The sequence below is a fragment of the Phycodurus eques genome, chromosome 10 (assembly GCF_024500275.1).
Source record: "Phycodurus eques isolate BA_2022a chromosome 10, UOR_Pequ_1.1, whole genome shotgun sequence".
Lineage (NCBI taxonomy): Eukaryota > Metazoa > Chordata > Actinopteri > Syngnathiformes > Syngnathidae > Phycodurus > Phycodurus eques.
In genome coordinates this window covers 28,460,404-28,483,344 of record NC_084534.1, presented here as the reverse complement: position 1 = coordinate 28,483,344, position 22,941 = coordinate 28,460,404, and the positions used below count along the sequence as shown (strand labels likewise).

At 44.1% G+C, this 22,941-nt stretch overlaps 2 protein-coding genes across 3 annotated transcripts in view; one reads left to right on the top strand and one right to left on the bottom strand.

The window, feature by feature from the left end:
• cenpp (centromere protein P) overlaps window positions 1-22,941 on the top strand; it is a 78,563-nt gene that overhangs the window by 53,672 nt on the left and 1,950 nt on the right. The window lies entirely within an intron of this gene.
• Window positions 6,137-22,330, bottom strand: ecm2 (extracellular matrix protein 2, female organ and adipocyte specific). 2 transcript variants are annotated; one of them, XM_061687731.1, is made up of 12 exons: window positions 22,176-22,330; window positions 19,685-19,798; window positions 18,826-18,984; window positions 17,010-17,204; window positions 14,473-15,099; window positions 12,906-13,021; window positions 12,652-12,787; window positions 11,420-11,577; window positions 11,003-11,142; window positions 9,120-9,232; window positions 8,084-8,297; window positions 6,137-8,006 (listed from the first exon to the last, which is right to left on the bottom strand). In XM_061687731.1, the coding sequence occupies exons 2-12, from the start codon at window positions 19,794-19,796 to the stop codon at window positions 7,838-7,840; spliced, it is 2,139 nt and encodes a 712-aa protein (XP_061543715.1). In that variant the 5' UTR covers window positions 19,797-19,798; window positions 22,176-22,330; the 3' UTR covers window positions 6,137-7,837. The 2 variants fall into 2 exon arrangements, with proteins under 2 accessions (XP_061543715.1, XP_061543713.1); XM_061687729.1 differs by having other exon boundaries at window positions 14,473-15,143; window positions 17,015-17,204.

The following is a 22,941-nucleotide window of genomic DNA, read 5'->3' as shown; positions in this document are numbered from 1 at the left end:
TGCGACACATCTCTACATTTGAGGATTTCAAGCGGGTAGAAAAGCGAAGCGGCTTGTCTTCCTCGGGGCCTCACGTGCGACTCTTTTCCTTTTTCCATCCCCCTGATTCCGTGCCTCTCTTTTCTGCTGAGGCCAGCCGGAACGCGCCCCCCGCCCCCGCCCCCGCCCCCACCCCTCCCAGGCACGGCCCCGAGGCATCGCTAGACGGAGCAAATATGCCCTGGTTTGCCACTGGCGAGAAGAAGCCAAAAGAGAAGAAGAAGAAGCTCTGCTTTCTTCTCGCTGTGGGGGGCGAAGGGCCCTCATATTTTCCAAGGCTTCTGAGATCATCCCAGCTTGCGATCCGCTTACTGATGTCCACGAAACTTCCACTTTTGCTAGAAATGTGCAAATACATCGCAGTGTGCAACACTGGTTGACTTCCGAGTTGTTCTCATTTCAAAAACATGTTTGCCACCCGATGTTGTTGCACATATAAACAATGTCTGATGGCGTGCTGCTTGTCTTTTGCTCTGTGATGTGTTTTCTAGTTTCCGACCTGTTGCGTTTTGCATTATTCCCGAGGGCAGGGGTATCAGACTCCATTTTGTCACGGGCCACATCGTAGTTATGGTTTCCCTCAGAGGGTCGTGATACTGTGCCATATGCTGTAAATTACAGGTGCAGCATCAATCGATTCATCGAGAACTAATCGATTGTCGAAATACTTGTACGTGGCCAATGTTTAAAAAGTTGACGTGGTTGAGCAAAGCCAATGTGATATTTGGATTCAGCACATCAAAATTGTCCGAAATCAGCTAAAAAAAAAAAAATCTTAGACAATAAAGTTGTTGTTGACCGTTGTTATCAATTCATGTTTGTGCTTTTTCTGCACTGTCAATTTGAAATCATGTCCTGTTTTGGAATAAAGGGATGGAAATTAATTTTAAAAATCGGATTCATCAATTAATCGAAAAAATAATCGACAGGTTAATCGATTAATAAAGTCATTGTTAACTGCAGCCCTCCGGTCAATGCATGAGCGCCTCATATTGTTACAAATATGCAACAAATTAATGGAAAAGTAGTTTTGAAATCAGAAGCGAGTTCAAAACTATTATTCGGTTTATTTTAAAACCCCTCTTTTAAAACAAACAAAAAAGGCTTGCAATTTTCAATGTTATTAAAGATTAAGACAAGTTCGAATTTTGTTGTTTTGGCAAGAAACAGGAAGTCGACGCACATTAGTCGGCTTCACGGACCGCATTGAATGATGTGACGGGCCGGATCTGGCCCCCGGGCCTTGAGTTTGTCACGGGTGCCGGAGAGTCACTTTGACGTAGATAATGTATTGGTTGACACGGCTGCCTTTGGTGCGGCCGGCGTGACCTCGCTTCGCACTCAACGCGACCCTCTTCTGTCCTCCGATCGGCGGCCCTTCCGAGGTGTGTCGTATACCTGAACAGGATACGGGCAATAGAAAACGGAGAATCTGGAATGTTCCCTGAGAGGATTGTGAAGCAGAATACAAAATGCTGGCAAACCCCGTCAACGTAATCGCTTTGACAGACTTCTCGTGAGGGGAGCAGTGGAGCTTTCTCAGCACGACTGAGAAACAACATTAAAACACGGGAGGAGCATAACATCGCGATTGTTTGTTTTGTTTTGTCTTCTTCAGGCTAGTCAAAAAGCAAACAACTATTTTCACTCGTTATCGTCTAAAAAAAAAAAAGACGTTCAAACATTGTTCACATACTGTAGTTCCGACAACAGTTAGGATTGGAACCCGATTGTTTACATACAGTACAGTGACCATCAACAATTTGGAGATGCCCGATGTGATAAGCTGCACTGGTGTACGCCCGTGCATTTCCACTTTAAGTTGTGATTTATGGCAGATTGTCACGTAACGAGCACAAAATCTGCTCCACCCGTGACACCGTGACCGTTATGATGATAATGATGATGATGACGTTGATGTGTTGCAACGTCAGGCTCCGCTCACGGCAGTTTGGTACCTCAGGAGACTTTGCCTCACACCGCATTCCAAGGTTAAAGGATGCAATTTTCCCCAACACGAGCTAATGAGAGCCTGATGCGATGCTGGCAATTTCTTTCCCCTCTCGCATCTTCTCACTTTGATGGCTACAAGAGCAACGCTTTATCTGATGGCGTTCTCTTTGCTTTTTTTATTGGAAGAAAGGAAAACGTTTCCACATGTTACAGCGTCTTTGTCACTTACGCGATGTACGTACATGAAAAGCCCGTCATTGTGACATATACTGTACGTCTACGCTGTACGTTGCTTTTGTGACACCTCATACTATCGAACAACAAACAAAGAAACTAGATATACGACTAAGAAATGGGCCTTAAAGGACACTGACTCACCGCAGAGCTCAAGCTGAGCGTCACTGGCTTTTTCTACACGGCGTTTGCCAATCACTCCATGAACTGCGTAATCCTTTCTCGCCATCGCGACACACTTTCTACCACATACCGTGACACGTATTCTGTTTATAGCGTACATATACATCCTCTGTTGGAGGGTCAGGTGCCTCAACTTGTCCGACTTCCAAAGTGTTGGCGTTTCTCTCCCTCCTGATCGACGCGTTGAGCTGAGATTCACCACCTAATCTTTATCTTCTACTCTAACGCTGTGTTGATCTCAAATCAAAAGCGACGCAACACCGCCATCTGCAGGGATCTGTCAGTCGTTACGGTGGTTTACAAATCTGAATTTTCACAGACAAGCTGGGCAAGACTCTCTTCCACGCCTACTCTTAAAGAAATGTACTTGACGTTCATATTTGTCAGTGTCAGTAAACGGTTGGATTCTAAGTGACGAATAACCGGTAAACGTCCACGGCATTGAATCAGTTAAATCGAAGTTTTGCTAAAAAATTAAGACGTTGCAGTTCCGAAAAGGACCCAAGTTGATTTTATGCCGTAGTAGTCATTTAGGGTAGCTTATATTTGGTAAATTGTTTGTTTTTGAATTGCGCTGGGGCAATCCCTAGAATAAGAGAGGATAATCTAAATGTTCTGAACTCCTGTTTCAGCGTCAGTTCTGTTACGATCAGCGTAATGTTGACATAAATGGACCGCGGGCCGTACTTTGCCCACCCCCCGATCAACAGGGTAAAAGCGAGGTAGCGCGCCTCCCGTCCCGGTTTCCCTGGCAACTGACAAGCTTTGGGTCCTGGCAAAGTTTGTCAACGCTTCCTCACGCCGCACAAGTCAGCGAGCCCAGACGGAGCATTTTTTTTGGACGGACTTGGAAAGTATGAGCGGGATGGCGGGGCCTCTTCTCCCGCTCCGTCGGGAAGTCATTTCTCCCGCTGAACGCTGCTGTGGCAAACCAGGAGAATGATAAGAATGAATGTTGTCATGCAGCACCGAGGCCACGAAGGCCTGATGACTGTCAAACTGCACGTTGCTGTTCTAATAAATCACATGTGAGGAGTACGCTTTACACGGTCACGATTTTTGGGGCCGATCAGCGAGTTTAAAAAAACGATAACCGATCACCCATCCGATCGCAAGATGGAGGAATGTGTCTATTTAAATGACCTGTTCATTTACTGGATATACTTGTGTACTTAATTGCTAAAAAAAAAAAAAAAAAAAGATATTTACAATAAATAATGTATCTTTGTTCCTCTATTTATGCCAGTGAGACATAGTGACAAACAGAACAAATTCAATGTCTTCTATTAGATGGCAGGGAGTAAATACAGTAATTAATGGATCCATTTTTTGTGACATTTTTGTTTGTTGTTGTGCCGTGAGAATTTTCAATTGTAAAATATGTTCCTTGCCTCCATAAAGGTTGGAAGTCACTGCTCTCGTCAGATCGTGTATTCTAATCAGTCGGGTCAAACCATCATTACAAGACAGAAATAATGGGTGCTAACTTACTGTGATTAAATTACTTTATTGTAATTAAATGACTTCACCCACACCGAAACTTTAGAGCATGATTCGACAGAACTGCGGCATGTTTACGTCCAACCGTGCGTGCTACCGCTAGCTTGCTAGGCTACATAACTGCTTGCGAGCCGTATTGTATTCAAAGTACGCGAACATACCTCAAGCAAGCCTTAAACGAACGTCCTCTCCTGTCGTGAGCACCGGTTACCACCAACACACGTTTTCCCCCCATTTTGTCCTGATAATACCGTCGGCTCGGTCCACTCTGGTTGTCGTCGGCATGGTAACGAGTGTATCCGGTCGCATTTGAGTTGACAAGATAAAGCCCAATGATCGTAAAAAACGGGATGCGGTGGTATCGGAATACAATTTTTTTTTTGCAGCAGCAGTCTGTAGTCAATAGTGCAATCATGAAAGAGCAAATTTGTCTTGTAGTTTGATCCGGGCGGGCATTACTTGTTGTCTGTCTCAGACGTGTTGTCTGTTCCACACCGCTGATGTTTTTTTTGGTTTTTTTGAAATAACTTTATTGGCCGTCAGATATTTCCAATACTCAGTCAAAAGACACGCGACAAGGCTAAAAATAAACTAGCTTTTGGATTCAAATATACTCTGCACGATGGCGACGCGGAGTAAATGTCTGTCATTGATCGGCTCGGCGAATTACGGCATTCAAGCCGATAAGCATAAAATGCTAAATATCGGCCGATACCGATCAGCCCCATAAAGTCGTACATTGCAACCCTTCAGAACTCCAATAAACACTTGCACGGATGCAGGAGATCCACGGGCGGAGGGGCAAAAGCCGTCGACTGCTACCTTAGCTTAGCTTGTCACTTGTCATCAAAAGCTTGCGTGTTTTATGTGTGTTATGTTTTTACATGATATTCGTGGTAGTTGGGACTCTCAGCCAGAGCAGGAAGTCAACAGGTTTTTGCGAACAAAGGATTTCATTTGGATCATGAATTAGCTTAGCTAGCTTGCTGGCTAGCCACGGACTGGCTAGCTGCCATATGCTTGTGACTTGTAACAAAAAGGGGGTTTGATTTGCATGTGGTACGGCTGAAAGCTGTCATTTGTTAACGAGGTGGCGTTTTGAAAATGCAAACACTTGGTAGGTCACGAGAGGTTTTTGACAGTTTGGGGTTTTATTGACTTAAACAGCTAACATTTGAAAGGTCTTTAAAAGTTTTTGAAAAGTGTCGTTTTGGTCGTTCGCTTGCAGGAGAGCCTTTTGAAAAATGCAAATATTTCAACGCAATTACAAAGTGTTTGAACAATGTCGTTTTTGGATGTTTATGAGGAGTTTTGAATAGGGCTGCAACTTATTGTCAATTACTTTTTGGATTAATTTATGAACCAGATCAAAAAACAATTGACTTTATTCAAAAACAGGACATTATTTCAAATTGGCAGTGCAGAAAATACACCAACATAAATTCATTGATGATTGATTCATGATTCAGTTACCGGTTTGGTCAACATCTGTCAAAAAATCAGGCAAAATGTTGATCATTGTTTTTCAAAGTAAAAGAAGACGTTTGCAAATGTCTTATTTCGATTAAAAACGAAGACATTCAATCTGCTTTTATCGAGGACGACAGGAATCGGACAATATTTACTGTCGAGAGGCTGAAATCAGAGGATTTGGACCATTTTAAGTTAAACTAGCTGTCTAACCGATTAATCGAAATATCAAGATAGTTGTCAATTAATTGATTAATTGTCGCACCTCTAGTTTTGAATCTTAAAAACACAAACCCTTGAAAGTCAGAGATTTTTCAAAGCTGCCTCTGTTTGTTTATATGATGTCATTTTGGAGTTTTTGTTTTTAACTTGAAACAAAATCGTTTATTGACAATTGTACTATTGTAAATCTAAATGCGGCGCTCATTTCATCATTACACAGCGACTTTTCATCTGCGCTCAATTATGTCACGCTTCCAGAGAGGAAGTAATCATCTTCAAATGTTGATGCTCTCACTTTCTCTTCCAGTCGTATGTTTTGATGCGGACGCCGCTGTGTGATTATTAATAAAAGTCAAGTTCGAAAAAGGAAAACGTGACAATAAAGTTGGCTCTCGCACTTGTTTGAATGTGTTCGAAGAGATGTTGTTGTGGACGACGTGCAGTCAAAATATAAAACGATCATTGAAGCATTTGAGGACAATACAAGCAACTGGCAATGTTGAGTATATTTATTTGAAAAATATTTGTTGTTCACTCAGACTTCAAACTGTCGGCATTGTACAAGAAAGTCCACTGCAAACGTGCTCACCGCTCAGCAGCAGTACCGAGACCCCATCACGGTGTTTCCCCCCCCCCCCTCGTGTGTCGCCGTTCCGTGTGAATGGCACCGTCACGCAATGCTGAGGTGCAAGTCAAACGGCTCTGGAGGAATTATCGAGGCGGGACGGTAGCTGTGTGAAAACGGGGAAAAACAGAACAGGTTCCTGGCGTCTGTGTGAAAGGGGCGACTGACCTGGGTTGCTTTCACCCTACCCCACTTGAGTCCATTTGAGTCAGATTTGGGATTCTGCTTTGCTGCTGTTCATTTGGTCGGCTCTGAACTTTTGCCCATTTGACACGGAGGTTAGACAAGAACATTTGTGTTTTACACAGAAAGCAACCAATCCAACTTTGGTTTCCCCTTGGTGCAGTTATTTTGTTTCGGTGGTAGCATCTTTCTCGCAGTTTATGCAAAAATTGGAGCCTCACACAGTCCTGCACCAGTGTTGGACTAGGACTACAGTTTCTCCCTTGGTGTCGTTTGTTTGGTCTGGCGTAAACTTTTGTTTGCCAAAAATTGGATCCAGCATTTATGTTTCACGCAGAACCCAACCAATCCAACCTTGGCTTCCCCTTTGGTGCAGTTTGTTTGGTCCGATGTAAAAATTATTTTACGCAGTTTATGAAAAAAATGGAGCCGCACATAGTCAAAGGGGCTACAGACTGGGGATGCTTTCACACTACCACTCAGTCATCTGTTTGAATCGAATTTCGATTTCCACCTTTGTGTCGTATGTTTTGTTTGGGCGTTAACATTTGCTGATTTCACACAAGGTCTGTGCGGAAATTGCGGTCAGCATTTGTGTTGTATGGTAGCTCCTTTCATAAAAGGTTTCGCAGAAATTGGAGTCCAACAGTCCTGTACCAGGATACCGCTTTGCTGGGTTCTGTGTGAAATAGGCTGCTGACCTGGGTTGCTTTCACACAGACTAGTTCCCTGTAGTCCGTTTAAATCGAACTTCGATTTGCCCTTTGGTGCAATTTGTTTGGTCAGGTGTAAACACTATCCTCTTTCACGTAGTTTACGCAAAAAGCGTTGCCGCATACAGTCCTGCGCCGGTGTGTTGCTTCGCTGTGTTGTGGGTGAAAAGCCCACTGGCTCTGGGTGTTTTCACAATGCAACCCTATAGTACATTTTAATAGAGGACAACTTTGATAAACCCCTTGGTGCGGTTCGTTTGGTCGAGTCTAAACATATTATTCTCTTTCACGCGGTCTCCTGCTTCGCTGGGTTCTGCGTGAAAGATGCTAGAACCAAGTCAAGCGGGACAGCGACAAAGTAGTACTGGTCTGATGGTGACAACGGGGTGTTAAAACTCCACATCCCCCACCCCAGCTTTCACACAGTCACCGTTCTGCTTCTGCTACGCCTCTCATATTTCCTCCGAAACGTAGAAACAGGCCTGGTTTTCCCCACCCCCGCTTAGTGTCCGTACGTTTCGCAAAGACCGGCGACACGGGGGTAGAGCAGGCTTTGACGAGCAGTGTGAAAGGAGCTACGGTCATCGATCGTGACATCATATTATTGGAAATCCCACATTTCAAGTGAATGTTTCAAAGTCAATATGGTTGCTAGTTGAAATACAAATTTGTTTGCGTTGAAAAGTCGCAAAGGCGTTTCGATCCGTCGCTTGGCTCATTTGATTTTCTGGGGTTTTAAGACCACGCTAGACGAGGACCGCACGCAGGAAAAGGCCGAGGGGGAAACCTTGAGCGGGTCGATCAGGTTGTTCTCCAGCCTCACGGCCACCAACGTGGAGTCTCCGTTGCACTCCGGATCGCAGATGCACTCGTCGGGGATGCTCCTGGAAAAGAAACTGCCATTGATTTGGGGAAATTGAAGATTAGGCTGAACATGGTGAAGGTGTCCCGGCGTCCAGACCTGATGTTGTTGTTGTTGAGTCTGAGGAAGTGCAAGTTGGTCATCTCGTTGATGCCCGACGGCACGCTGAGCAGCTGGTTGTGGTCCAGACAAAGCTCCACCATGGAGTGGTAGGACCCGAAGAAGGACTCGGGCTCGATGGCCTCCCCGTCCAGCTTGTTGTAGGACAGGTACAGGTACTCCAGACCGGGATCCATGTGGGCGAACACGAAGCCTGACGTTCGTTCGGGACATTTTCAAAATTGTTTTCATTCATTAGGATGACGTCATGTTATATTACGCTATTATACAAGGGATAGGGTTCCAAAATTAGGGTTTAAAGCCAGGGTGAGGTGTTTCCGGCTAGGGTTCGGATTTCAAACATGGTGTAAGGCCTCAAGCCACCATTAGGGTTTCAAATAATGTGGGCTAGGGTTTCCAATTAGGATTTAAAACAAGGGTTAGGGTTTTAGGTCAGTGTTAGGGTTTCAAAGTAGGGTCTTGGCGTATGGTTAGTGTTTCAAGCCTGGATTATGGTTTGCAGTCAGGGTTTCCAACAAGGTTTTCAAGCCACATTGAGGGTTTCAAGTTAGGGTTAGGGTTTCAAAAAAAATTAGAGTTCCAAGTTAGGATTTCAAAACGAGGTTAGGGTTTTTAAATTAGAATTTCAAGCAAAGGTTAGGGTTTCCGGTCAAGGTTAGATTTTCTAGAAGAAAGGTCTCAAGCTGTGGTTAAGATTTTAAGATTTCAAACCTGGGTAATGATTTCAAGTTAGGGTTTCAAAGTTAGGGTTAAGTTTTCAAATAAGGCTCAGTGTTTCAAGTTGGGTTTTTGATAATGGGTTAGGGTTTCAAATTATGATTCCAATCCAGGGTTAGGTTTTCAAATTGGGGTTTCAAGTGAGGGTTAGGATTTCAAACAAGACAAGCCTCAAATTAGGATTCCAAATTAGGGTTTCAAAAAAGGGTTTTGAAACCAGGGTTGGCTTATGCACTGTATATACCGTATGTACAGTATGTATATACTGTGTGTGTACAGCGTGTACTTGTCCTCTCACCGGGTATTCTCTCAATGTGATTCCCCACCAGCACGAGGTGAACGAGCGACGTTGGCAGGTAGGACGGCACCAGGTACAGTTTGTTGTAGGAAAGGTCCATGGACTCCAGACTCCTGCAGCAAGGAATACACCATGACGGCTGAGGGATGGAGGACTTTTTTTTTTTTAAGCTTCGGTGGACGTCACACGAAATTGCCGCCCACTCGAGACAAACCGCACAGGCGAGCGCGCAAGCCAAAAGTCATAAGCCAGCTGTCAATCAGAAGCTCGCGAAATGAAAGAAAAGACATATTAGCCGACTGGCAGGCTTGATGGGAATTCCTGATGCCTCTGGCTGAGGGCTTTGTGTTCCTGCTGTATTTTAGCATAGCAACCGTTAGCATGTTACCCGTCTGGATATCTCATTTGGCCTGAGCACCTGTCCGCTGAGGCGTGAAATATGCCTGCTGTTAGCATGTTAGCATTCCTGTGTGAAATTATGTTTTATGTGGTTTCTGTACTCCAAATGCTATTTTGTTATCTGTTAGCATTCTGACTGGTAGCATTTCATCAATTCTCGTATAAACTAGTATCTGACCACTGGGTTTGATATGAAATCATAGGGCCTCTCGGGAATCTCGTTTTTGCTCAGAAACCTTCCTTGCCTTTCCTATCCGATCGAGATGACATTGAAAGATTGCTTGAGGTATGTTCACGTACTTTTAATCCGGTACGGGTCGCAAGCAGGCAACGAAACGTTATGTAGCCAAGCAAGCTAGTGCTGCGAAATATCCCGGCATTATGTTGAATCATGCTCTAAAGATTTGGGGAGGAGGTGAAGTAATTTCATTACAATAAAGGAATTCAACTACAGTAAGTCAGCTCCCTTTATTTCTGTCATGTTGTAATGTTGGTTTGACCTGACGAGAGCAGTGATTTCCAACCTTTATGGAGTGAAGGCACACATTTTACAATTGGAAAGTTTCTCGGCACACCAAGAAACATAAATGTCACAAAAACTAGATACACGGTAATTACTGTATGTATTCCTGCCATCTAAGAGAAGCGCATTTATTTGTTCTGTCTGTCACTATGCCTCACTGGCATAAATGGAGGAACAAAGATGCATTATTTTTTGTTAATGAATCATTTTTTGAGCAGTTAAATTGAAATTTAAAGCAGTTAAATTTGATCATTTTCCACGGCACCCCTGAAGATTGCTAATGGCAGACGAATGTGCCACGGCACACTGGTTGAGAATCACTGGACTAGAGAATGACTACTCAGTACTCAGTAGTCAGCACACAGTACATATACACACAGTAAATTGAATCATTTCAATAGACACATTGCTCCATCTTGTTATCGGATCGGTGATCGTTTTTTAAAACTCGCCGATCTGCCCCAAAAATCCTGATCGTGTAAAGCCTATGCTATGTCATTTATTTATGCAAATGTGATACAGCATATGTGTATATAAATACGGGATATTGTAATGTCGATAGGTCTTGAACACATCATGTGTTTTAAAAAAAAAAAAAAAAAAAAAAAAAAGAAAAATTGTGGATGTTTAAAGTTTGTACGGGAGCTTTGTCCCGGGCTCCTGCTATCAGGCTCCGCCATTTACCGGAGCCGGAAGGAAGTGCTTCGTTCTGTTTTGACGAATGTTGAATTTGGTGCAGGTTACGCATATCCCCTATAGAATCTGACTTCAGGCCATGATGCTGGATGTTAGCATACTGACTGTTAGCATGTTAGCATTTGATTTATTCCTGTGTGAGATGGTGTCTGACTCCAGGGAATGGTAGTCCTTTTTGTCATCAATGGGATGTCGGTACACATTGTGTTAACGTGCCGACTATTAGCATGTTAGCATTATTAGCATTCCACACGTATTGCCAGACCTGTGGTGGATCCAGGCCAGAGGGGCAATTCTGGTCTCCTCCAGCCTGTTGTGGCCGAGGGACAGCACGTTGAGGTTTTTGCTGTTGTTGAAGACTCCTGCTGGGATTTCTTCGATGAGGTTGTTCTCCAGGTACAACTCCTGAAGGAAGCAGTAGCGTTTTCATCTTTCTTTGTGATATTTTCACATTTGGTGTACATTTATTTTGATTTGAAGGGAATAAGACCGCAAGTTGGATTGATTTTTTTTTACATTTGTCCCACACTCAGTGGCGTCAGTCGAGTTTATTTGGCAGATTTCACTGTGGTTTGTTGGAACTTTTTTACAGTAACATAAATCTAAAAAATGTTTCCAATTAGCCGTCAAAAAGTCGCCTTTTTAAAAGGCAGCAGATGATGCGGCGGAGATGAGCTCGTACCAGGAGTAACGGGGGGAGGCCCTGGGGGATGGATCGGAAGTGGTTTTGTCCCAGTCGCAGGTAGGACAGCTGGGCCAGGGACGCAAAGGCCTTGGGGTCCATGTTGGCCTCGCTCAGAAGGTTGGCCTCCAGCTCCAGAATCGCCAAACTGCTCAGACCTGCAAATACGTTCAAGTGCACACTTACATGCTGAAGTACTACTACACTACCGACATAGCCCACGTAGCTGTAGCGTTCCACACCCCTCCATTGATTTCAAATGTGATGCGATACGATGTACAACTCAGGCCAATTACGATGTGATATTATACGATTAACGCTGATTACAACACGATACCATTAACTCCAATTGCTACGCGATACGATTCAGTCCAATTACGATGCCATATGATACGATTCAGACAAATTACAACATGATATAATACGATGAACTCTGATTGCAATACGATACAGTGCACTCCAATTGGAATGCAATGTGATTAACTCTGACCACAATAAGATACAATTCACTCCATTACTATACACTTCACACCGATTTTGATACGATTCTCTCCAATTGCGATTTGATGCAATTAACTCCATTTACAATGTATCATACAGTAAACTCAATCCAGTTGTGGTGTAATGATTATCTCCATTTGTCAAATGATACGATTAACTCGAATTACGACGAGATATGATTCCATTCACTTGAATTGCGATACGATTCCATTCACATGAATTGCAATGCAATACGATTCACTCCTGTTACGATGCAATATGATTTACTCTATCAATGAGATGTGATGCTCTCCAATTCCGATGTGATTTGATGTGATTCACTACAATTGCGATGCGATATGAGTCATTCCAAATATGAGTGACTCAAATTCTCAATACAGTTTCATACAAAATGACTCCAATTACGATATTATAGGACACGGCTTTCCTCCCGCTACGATCTGATACTAGTTACTCCAATTATGATGCGATACGATTGACTCCAAATGCGTTTTGATCGGAGTCACTCTTGGTATGATACCGCACCATACGCTCAAATGATGTCATACGATTCTCTCCAATTACGATGCGATACGATTCAATGCAATTGCGATGCAATACGAGGTTCTGTTGTTGTAACGAAATGAGCTTTTGTTTTATTTCTAAAGAAGAAGCGTGGTTATGATACCAAAACCCATGTTTCTTTTGGCTGATAGGCAAAGTGACAGTTGTTCAGTTGGAGGTGATATCACCTTGGAAAGTGTTTCCTTGGATCCTCTGCAGTCGATTTTCATTGATTTTGAGCTCTTGCAGGCTCGGCGGGAGGTTGGCGGGAGCCACTTCTAGAAGGTTCCCGTCCAAATACAGACGCTTCAGCATCTTCAGACTCTGGGGCACAAACGCGTTCATTGATAGGAAACTGAATAACAGCATGGTTGGTTATGTAGCGTGATTCTGTTCAATTTCTATGGTCAACAGAAAGTAGTGATCTATATGCATGTCTCACTTGAAAGGCTCTTTGATCAATCCCTGCAGACGTGAGTTTGTTCTTCTTCAAGTTGATCCATTCCAGATTGGGAATGCCGTTGAAAGCCTCCGCCGGGATGCTGCTGATGTTGTTGCCTGCGTAAAACGTTTAGCATGAAAGCGAACCCTTGGCAGAGATTGTAGAAAAATCGACAAGTTTGTTCGCCTGCAGCTGCTTAACGTTTACGTTTGCAGTTGATTCTTTTTTTGATTATTATTCTTTTTTTCCTCATTCAGTTTGTGTTGTGTCGATTTGCAGCCTTGTGAAACCTCCAAAGTTCAACACACTCATGGACCGCCGATTTGATTCAGTCCAACTACAATGTAATACGAACGAGTCACTTCAGTTCCGATGCGATACCAGATATGATGGAGCAGAATACGATTCGCTCCAGTTTCGATCTGGTTGAAATTCACTCCAACTACGATCCGATTTCAAATGAAGGTTTGAAGTGAGGGTTTTTCACAGTTATGATATGATACGCTGTGACAAAATGTGATATATGAGGCAATACGATTCGATGCCTTTCACTCCAATTTGGATTTGATACGATGCGTAATGTAAAGCAGTACATTACAATTAAGATTCACACCTGCAAGCATACGATGCAATACAGTATACTCCAACTATGATGCGATAAATTTCACTTGAACTATTATCCAATCAGGTTGCAGCTATCGAGTAATTTTGGAATCCATTACAGTGTATCCTGTATTCCTGCCATACTGCATACTCTCGTTTCGGCATCCTTTTTTTTTATGTTTGTACCTTTTTTTGTTAGGTTTTTTTTCTTTTGGGGGGGAACCAAATCTGAAAATGCGTATTGGCTGGTCATCCCTGCTTTTTCAATGATTTTGGGGGTTCAAAAAATGTTGTTTTTTTTTTCAATGCACGGGCGTCCATTTTCCACGGCTTTTGCCGATACGGAGTCCGGCCCGCTCCCTGTACCCCGCAAATTATATTCTACGAATGTGGAGTAATTGGATAAAAGTAGATTTTTCATTCTTAAACCAAAAAGTGTGCATGTATTAATTTTGTCCACTTGCACTCGCCATCAACACGTTCCACACTCTAAAAGCTATGACTGTGAATGTGTGCGTGCCTTTAAAAGGCGGACCTGGCCTGGTCTGTTGTGAAGCGGAAGTGAGCATACGAAGACGTACAATTGGCCGACTATTTCCTTGCTATAGCTTTAAGCCACTCTGGTGTTCAGTGATGCTGTCAGTTGAGGTTACCGCCTAAGAATGCGCTTCCGTTTACTGTATTTTGTTACTGCTGTTTGTTTAATAAAGCAATTGAAAGAGCACAAGCGGGTGTTTCCTTCTTCCCTCTATCCAAACCACCTGTCATGGATTACAATTCATTGTATCTAACGGTGGTAGGCTATATTCAATTAGCTAACGATGTTTACTTTACCGGAGGGGTGCAGCTGCGTGACTGTACTGTACAATTGAACACTTGTCGACATCGCTGCTTTTATTCCCGCTTCTATTGATTGGGAATGTTAATCAAAGATGCGTTGTGAAGGAGATGATACGTCGCTCACCCTCCAGGCTGAGGGACTTGAGCTGCGGCATGAGGAGAGGTGGGAAGTACGTCAGTTTGGCGTTGTCGCACGTCAGCGTGACGTCGGAGATGTCGCAGCCGGGAGGAAGACCTCCCGCGTTCACCGCCACCTCCTTCTCTTCCTCCTCCTCTTCATCCTCCTCTTCCTTCAGCTCATCCTCTGCGGCGGCGGGAGGTCTTGGGATGGGAGCAGGGAGCAGATCCGGTTCCTCGGGTTCTTCTTCTTCTTTTGGGACCATTTGGAAGACATCTCCTCTTAACCACACCTCCTCCTCTTCCTGCTCTCGCAGGATTTCCTCTCTCAGCTTTTCCTCTCGCTCCCGTGCTTCTTTCTCCTCCTTCCTCCTGCTCTCCTCTTCCTCTGTCTTCCTCCTCTCCTCCTCTTCTTCCTCCTCCCTCCTCCTCGCCTCCTCTGCTATCCTCCTCTGCCTCTCCTCCTGCTCCTTCCTCTCCTTCCTCTTCCTCTTCTTCGCCTCCTCTCGCTTTCTTAATTGCTCATCTTCCTCCAGGCGCTCCTCTTCCTCCCTCCACAGGATGCGCTGGATTTCCTCGTGGGTGAGTTGGGGGGTGGATGCGATGGAGTCGTGGTTGTCACGGTTACGGGGTGCTGGGGAGTCACCAGAAAGTTCAAGACTGAGGTCGGGATCTGAGGTGAGGTCAGGACGGCCGACCACAGGGCAGGAAAGAGACGGCAGACAGGAAGGCGAAAAGGAAGAGGAGGAAGACGGGAAATGGAAATGATGGGAGGACGGAGAGACAAGACATGGACGGACAGATAGACGTGTGTGTTATTGTGCTGGACACGCAAACCACATCCCACGTGACATGTAATATGTACATCATACACATACACTGATAAACACATACATGCACCGTACGTGCGTACATTGCAGCAAGATATCATTTACTCCAATGGTGATGTGATCTGATGTGACACGATATGATTCACACTACTTACAATGCAATGCGATTCACTCCAAATAACAATGCAATGTGATTCAACACAATTTCAATGTGTTATAATACGATTCAGTCCAATTATCTGATTGAAATTAGAAACGTAATTACAAAGTGATTTGATTTTGTCCAGTTTCGGTCAGATTAAAATAAATTAGGCTATGTGATTGACCCCGATTGCAATACAATTCACTCAATTTCCGATGTGATTCACCACAATCACGATGCGATTGACATTAATAATGATACAGTTCAGTCCATTCACAATGCGTTACAGTTCACATTAATTATGATGTGATGCGATTCACTCCCGTTAGGATTTGATTCACCACAATTAAGCTATATGATTCTCATTAATTACGATATTTTTCACTCGGGTGACTATGTGATATGAATAACTCAAATTGCGATTCGATATGATTCACTGCAGTTAGGATGCGATTCACCGCAATTACAAATCGATTCACATTAATTACGATATAATTCAGTCCAGTTACAATGTGACGTGAATCACTCGAATTGCCAAAAGATATGATTCACTAAGTTATGATTTGATTCATTAAATAACAATATGACACAAATGATTCACAGAAATTACAACATGCTACGTACTCCATGCGATTCACTCCAGTTATGATGCGATTCACCACAGTGACTATATGCAATTCATCACTATTACGATATGATTCCCAAGTCACATTAACTGCGATACGATTGGCTCCAATTACAATGCAATATGATTCACCTGAATTATAACACAATTCATTCCAGTTATCATGTGATACGAACCACTCAAATTGAGAGTCATTGCACTGCAGGTATGATGGGATATGATGCATAATTGTGATACAATATAAATGAATCATATTACGATACGGTACAATATGATTCATTGCAATTATGATACGATTCACTCCAGTTACAATGCAATTCACATTCATTACGAGGCAATAAGATTCAGGGCGATTATGATGCGATACGAATCACTCAAATTTTGATGCGAACGATACAATACAATTCACGTTAATTCCGATAAAATACGATTCACTCCGGCTATGCAATACAGTTCTTTATGTGTGATAATTGGGGTGAACGCGAATTGTATGGTATCCTTAGTACATACTGTATGTACTGTACATGTGTTTTAACAGTCACGGCTGTTCCTCCACTGTTTTGAGAATTGAACATTTTTGTTTTAGTTTAGTTGTTTAGGGATAATCTATAACCAAGTATAGATTATACAAGGTTAATTAGTTTAAAGTGTTCATTAATGAATTGTTTCATTGTGCTTTCATTTTGACTCCAACATGCACTCATGCCGATGACGTCACCCCCCACATCATCATCATCATCATCATCATCATCATCATCCATCACCATTGTTGTGTGCCAATATTTACGCTGTATTGATTAACGTGCTCCACTCCAACATGAGACTGAATGCGGTGCACACATTTTCCAAGCCATGAACAACTTCCTCGAGGCCTCGCAGATGACCAATCTTGCGATACGTCGTCTGATGCGGCGTCATGGCCTGCTTGTCACATGTTGCGTTAGTACCTGAGTCCGTGCAGACGGGGCAGCACTCCCCGCCGGCGGCGGGCACGATCGGGAGGCGGCAGGGCGTGGCGGGACAGGCTAGCTCGTCGCAGACCACCCGCCCCCCCGTGCATAGACACGTGACACACGGCGTGGGAGCCCACACGGCCTGGTTGAACATGGTCATGCCCTGGAACACGCACTGGCCCTGTCTACCTACAAACACACACGCAGTACAATTAGTAGTGTTATTGTCGCGGTATTTTGAGTGTATGCTGGCATTTTTGGGGGGGTGAAATAAACGCTTCCTTGCCTGGAAGTTGTTTAAGAGTATAGAAAGTGTCTATCAGGGTATGGTTGAGGTTCATACAGCTTTAAAATATGTCTGAATAATCCCCAAAAATATTGGGTCGCTCCTTCACGATTTCACCTGTAGCGGGGGTGGTCCGGAAGCTAAACCCCACGATAAATGAGGGATTATTGTATCTCAAATCGTCTTTCCCCACTGAAATGGATGAAAATGCCCCAAAAACAACAATAACTCATCACTTATCAAATTAATTGACAACTATTTTGTTCATGGATTCATGGTTTAAAGAGCTCGTTTAACATGAAATTGCCCAAATTCTCGGAATTTAAACCGCTCAACAGTAAATATTCTCCAATTTCTGTAGTCCTCCATGAAAGCAGACTGGTCACCAACACATTTATTGTGTAAAACGAAAAAAAAATTAAAAATAAATCAATGGATAAAAAGAACAAATGACAAATACAGCAAGATGTTCGAGGAGCTGAATGGCTTAATCGCCATTGCGTCATCTCCAGTAGTGGCTCGGGTGAAAAAATTATTATTATTATGTTGTTTTTTTTTAACAAAAACAAGTTGTGGAGTTTAGCTTTCCAAAAACAAATCCCGGAAACGTTCACACATTCAGTGACATGGGTGTTTATATTCGTCAACTGGAATCCAACCGTTGACTGCCACTGACGTAGATAGTCGTCGTTTTTCAACGGGGAGGCATGGAAGAGGGTCTCACGCAGCTTGCCTAAGAAATTCAGGTCTGTAAACCATTGTAATGACTAGCAGATCCCTCTAGATGGTGGCGTTACATTGCTTTGGATTCCAAATCAGCTCAGATTTTGAGTTACAAGGTCAAGATCAGGATGTGAATCTTGGCTTGCCGTGTCAATTATGAGAGAAATGCGAATACGTTGAACAAGTTTAGGAACCTCACACGCCAACAGCGTTTGTGCTATAAAGAGAGTATGTGATGCTGTAGATTGCAGAAAAGGAGTCAGCGTTGCTCACGGCGCCTTTCTTAGTTGTATATCTGTAAATAAATGATTATTTTGATATCAAAAGCTCTTCCTCAGTCTTGTTTTTGTTTGATAGTTTGCGGTCTCACAAAAACAAAAAATATTAGTTGTTAACTATTAACTGTTCCGCTTCGGGTTCTTTTCCCAAAAAGCTCGTTTTCTATGTTTTTGGTCAGAAACCGATGTTTTGGGTGAAACCAACTTACGCTGTACTGCTGATTACTAAAAAACAGAAAAAGCTAGAAAGATTTTTTGGGGGGAAGAAAGTCTACTCTTTGTTTTGGTGAATTTCCTGCTCATGTTGTCACAGAAGGCACAATTCTGTCGGTTTTGAAGGATCCATTAAAATGTTTGAAAATGGCTGACAGTGAACGACTTCATAAGTTTTGCCTTTGTCGTTCTTAATCAGGTGTTTCAGTGCTTGACGTAAAGTAGCCTCTTTTATTACGTTTTTCTATCAACAGGGCTTAACAAGGTTAACTAAAGATTTGCCTGGCTGAGTCTGACTCGTTTGACTAACCCGGTAGAACGTTGTAGCTGGAGTGTCGCTCCGGTCCGTCCCTGTAGGACTCCAGCAAGACCACGTTCCCTCGGACAGGCTCCGCCGGAACGCGTGGACTGCGGGGAACTTGGCGGCTCCGAAGGGGTTTAGCGTGCCCCGATCTGACTCGAGCCTGACCTGCAAAACGCAGAAACCACAACAGCCAAACGCCAAAAACGTAATAAGATTGTTTTGGCTTTGACTCGGTTCTCGTGGCTCTTGTGGTGTTCCTCACTGGAGGCTGACCCCCCCCCCTTATCGTCCGCCTTTTTCACACAGAGATCCCGCATGGTTGGCGGAGAAGATCAGGAATTTATCTGCCTGTACCTTCGTCACAGAACCCGGCGAAACAAGCGACTGCCATAACTGTGCACAGCAACGTAACGCGTTTGACTGACGGCAACGATTGCTTTCGAGTGAGCGTCAGGTCCTGGGATTGCAGACTCCCTTTCACACAGACTCTCGCACTGCCCCTGGAGGGGGGAAATTGCTAAGTTACCAAAAGGTCTGCGTCTGCACCTGGAATTGCGGGTTACCTTTTCACACAGACTCTGGTACTACCTGCAAAGGCAGGAATTTGCAGAGATGTGAGCGTCAGGTCCTGGGATTGCGGATTACCCTCATACACAGATTCTGGTTCTACCTCCAAAGGAGGAATAGAGCCAGGACACCGTCGTCCAATGATTTAGCGTCTTTCAAACCGAACATTCATATGGGAAAACTCCGGCGATGACAAGTGGCAGCTAGTCCTAAGCCCCTTTCCCACTGCCGACCGAAGCTGGCAGTTTTTGCACCGGGTAGCGGACGATTCGGCGGGTTCCGTGTGAAAGCGGCTTACCGTGTCCGTCTCGTTTCCTCTTGGTCCGTCGCACGTCCCGTCCGTTTTGTCCGGGCGTGACGGCGAAGACCAGGAGCAGCCATACGGCCGCCAGTAGCGGCCCCGTCCTCATACCTTAACGGGCACACGCGCACACATGAAACACGCCGTTGTCCTCCAAATGTTTTCCATGTCAAACAACACTTTTCACCTGCAACGCCTTGGAGACAACGCAGACGTCAATGCTGCTGCTGGGCCTCCTATACTGGTTGCGTGTGTGTGTGTGTGTGTGCCTGCGTAATGAGTAGCCTGCAGTCCTGTCCTTATGAAAGGAGCCACCTAGACACACACCTGATAGTTTGGTGGGAATAAGTCAAGAAAGGAGCGCTGCCCCTGCTACGACCACACTCTGTATACTGCTGCTTTTGGTTTGAAGTGGACATCGCAGGGACATTTTCAGACCGAGTAGAGATTTTAGTTTCATTGCCACTGAATACTAGTCAGGTGGATGATCCTAAATTGAGAACATTTTGAAATTAATTCAGGCCCTGAAGCCAGTTTGACTGAGCAACATGGAATTTGGGGGGGATGTCTAATCCTGAGCACACCCACAAAAAAGTCTCAAGAGGCCATGACGAAAAAGGCACCAGTCTGGCATTTCCAGGAATCCTTGCACAGCAACCTTTTTGTCTGATGACAACTCACTTTGTAGCTTGGATACTAGTTACGAAAGAGATGGACGAGGCTAGTAGTACAAATGTATACACTTACATTCAAAAACAATAATAATAATAATAATAATACAATTGTGAGCGGTTGGGAATATTGAGCCCTCGGGACTTTTGATAGGAGGCCACGTTCTTTCTAACCACTTCAGCGCAGCTCCAGTTCATTGTTAACATGTGAGTTGTTTCTGCTGCCCCCGTGTGGACAGTAAAATGTCACACCTGACTCAACCTTATTCCACATATAATTAACTGAATAACTACATTCACAAAGACACACAGTGGGGAGGGGGAGGGAGGGAGAGAGCGAGCGAGCGCGCCTAATATTTCATGCCTCGTGTGTCCTCAGACAGAAGAAGGCGAGGGAGGGGAGATGTGGAAAATACTTTTTCCCCTTGAAGATCCTGGATGAGCAGGCTCACATGGAGCTCGAACGCAGGATAAAAATAACTCCACGTGTGCGCGTGCGTGAATGAAAGCCAGACAACGTGAACTGCTCTCATTGTTTGCTTGTTCATTTATTTGATGAAGAACACTTCTCATAGGAAAAAACAACACCTTCGTTTGTCCGTGTGACGTATCCCTCAACTTGAGCTAAAGGCAAATTATTCCACCATGTAAAACTGTATGAGTCATTAAAATGCTTAAAAATTCCATATTTGGACCCTCAGTGTCGCTTCGAAAACTCAGGACTTGACTCGGCTTGCGTTTTTCCCAAAGCGGATGCCGTCGTCAGATTTTGCCGCCGTGCTCCGCCCACATGCAAAAACAAGAACTCCAATGAATCTGTCTAGCATACGTGCTTCAATTGGGATAGCGATCGTTTGTTTGTCTTCCAAGGATCCCGAGACACGGCCGACCGAAGTCAGCCTAAAATGGCCGACCGACTTTTTTTTTTTTTGGGGGGGGGGGGGTCTACTCATGATCAACTTGTCTCCCAAACTGGCTTTGTGGGCTGATTTTTGTTTTTGATCCAGTTGGGTGCAACTGAGTTGACGGAGCCTAAAATGTCCGATTTGAACCTAAAAGGCCGACTTCCTGCGTCTTTCCGGGCACGGCTTCTGCAGAGCTTTTTTGTGGGTCGACTGATGATAGACATGTCTCCCAAATGTCATGCTACTAAGATGAACTGAATGATTAAATATGAACACGAAAGAACGAGAAGCATTTCCTGAGATTTCTTGCCAAAATGGCCGACTTCCTGTGTCTTTTCAGACATAGCTTCTTGAGACTTTCTTTCTGGGTCTACTCATGATAGACATGTCTACCAAATGTCGTGTTGCTAAGGTTCACTAGCTTTCAGGTGTAAATTGTTGAAATATTCACGATAAAGAAAGAGAACCAACCACCTTACGAGTTTCCTTGCCAAAATGGCCGCTTTGAACCAAAATAGCTCACGTCCTGTGTCTTTTCGGGCGGCGTGGCTTCTTGAGACCTTTTCTTTTTTGTGGGTCTACCCATGATAGACGTGCACCAAACTTGGTGTTGCCAAGTCTAACTGGCTTCGGAGGCTGAGCTGCGGTCTGATGGCTGCTAGTGAGGCGTGCTGGCGTCTTTTTTAAAGGCTGTCTTCAGTGACCAAATATGGTTGTTTCCTGCTAAAAGGAAAAATGTGACAGAAATACTGATGACGGCACTTTTAACATGGAAACCTCTCCGACAATGTGATGTGCATCAGTAATAAAGGGAGTATATAGTTCTAATCACCCACAAAAATCAACAACACATGTGCCCTGAGGGGGCGGAGCTAATGACTGACAGACACACAGACAGGAAGTGGACCTTACCAGCGGTTTGAAGGCCAAATTCTTCCTCCCTCGTTCCTCCTCCTCTTCCTCTTGTGGAACCTCTTGGAGAGATGTGTGTGCGTTGTCCAGAAAAGTTTCTGTGTGTGTCGCAGTCGTCGCGATTGTGTCGAGCCGCGGCAAAGGGCGAGCGAGAACAGATGGGGAGAGAGAGGGTTGGAGAGGGAGGGAGAGAGAGAGAGAGTCGGAGGGGAGCGTCGCTCGTGTCTGGAAGGAGGTCAGAGTTCACGGCGAGGCCAAATATATCAGGAAAAAATGCCGGGGGACACACGCACACACACACACACACACACGAAGGCTGGACAAATCGTCTTCGTCTAATAACATGACAAAAACCTTTACTATTTTAACTGTATTTTTGCTCGTCAAAGTTTTGTTCTGACTAACCAATCAAAGGACAGGAAAAATGATGATGTCATTGAGAAGAGGACGAATTTGAAATGTGAAAAGTCTCGTTGCAAATTTAGTCGAAGTGACGCGGGGGCAGCGTGACGGGTGGCGAAGATTAGATTGACATGGCAACGCGCGGATGCTGAAATCTGATTGGACAACAATATAGAACATCCACATGTAGTGGAAGCAGTGCAGCCAATAGGAATGCTCCCAAAAGAAGAGACTAAATTGTTACAATTTCATGGAATCTCTAACATCAAGGATTAGGATTTCAAATTACGGGTAGGGTTTGAAATCAGGGTTTTTAAATTGGGTTAGGGTTTCAAATGAGGGTTTGAAATCAGGGTAAGGGCTT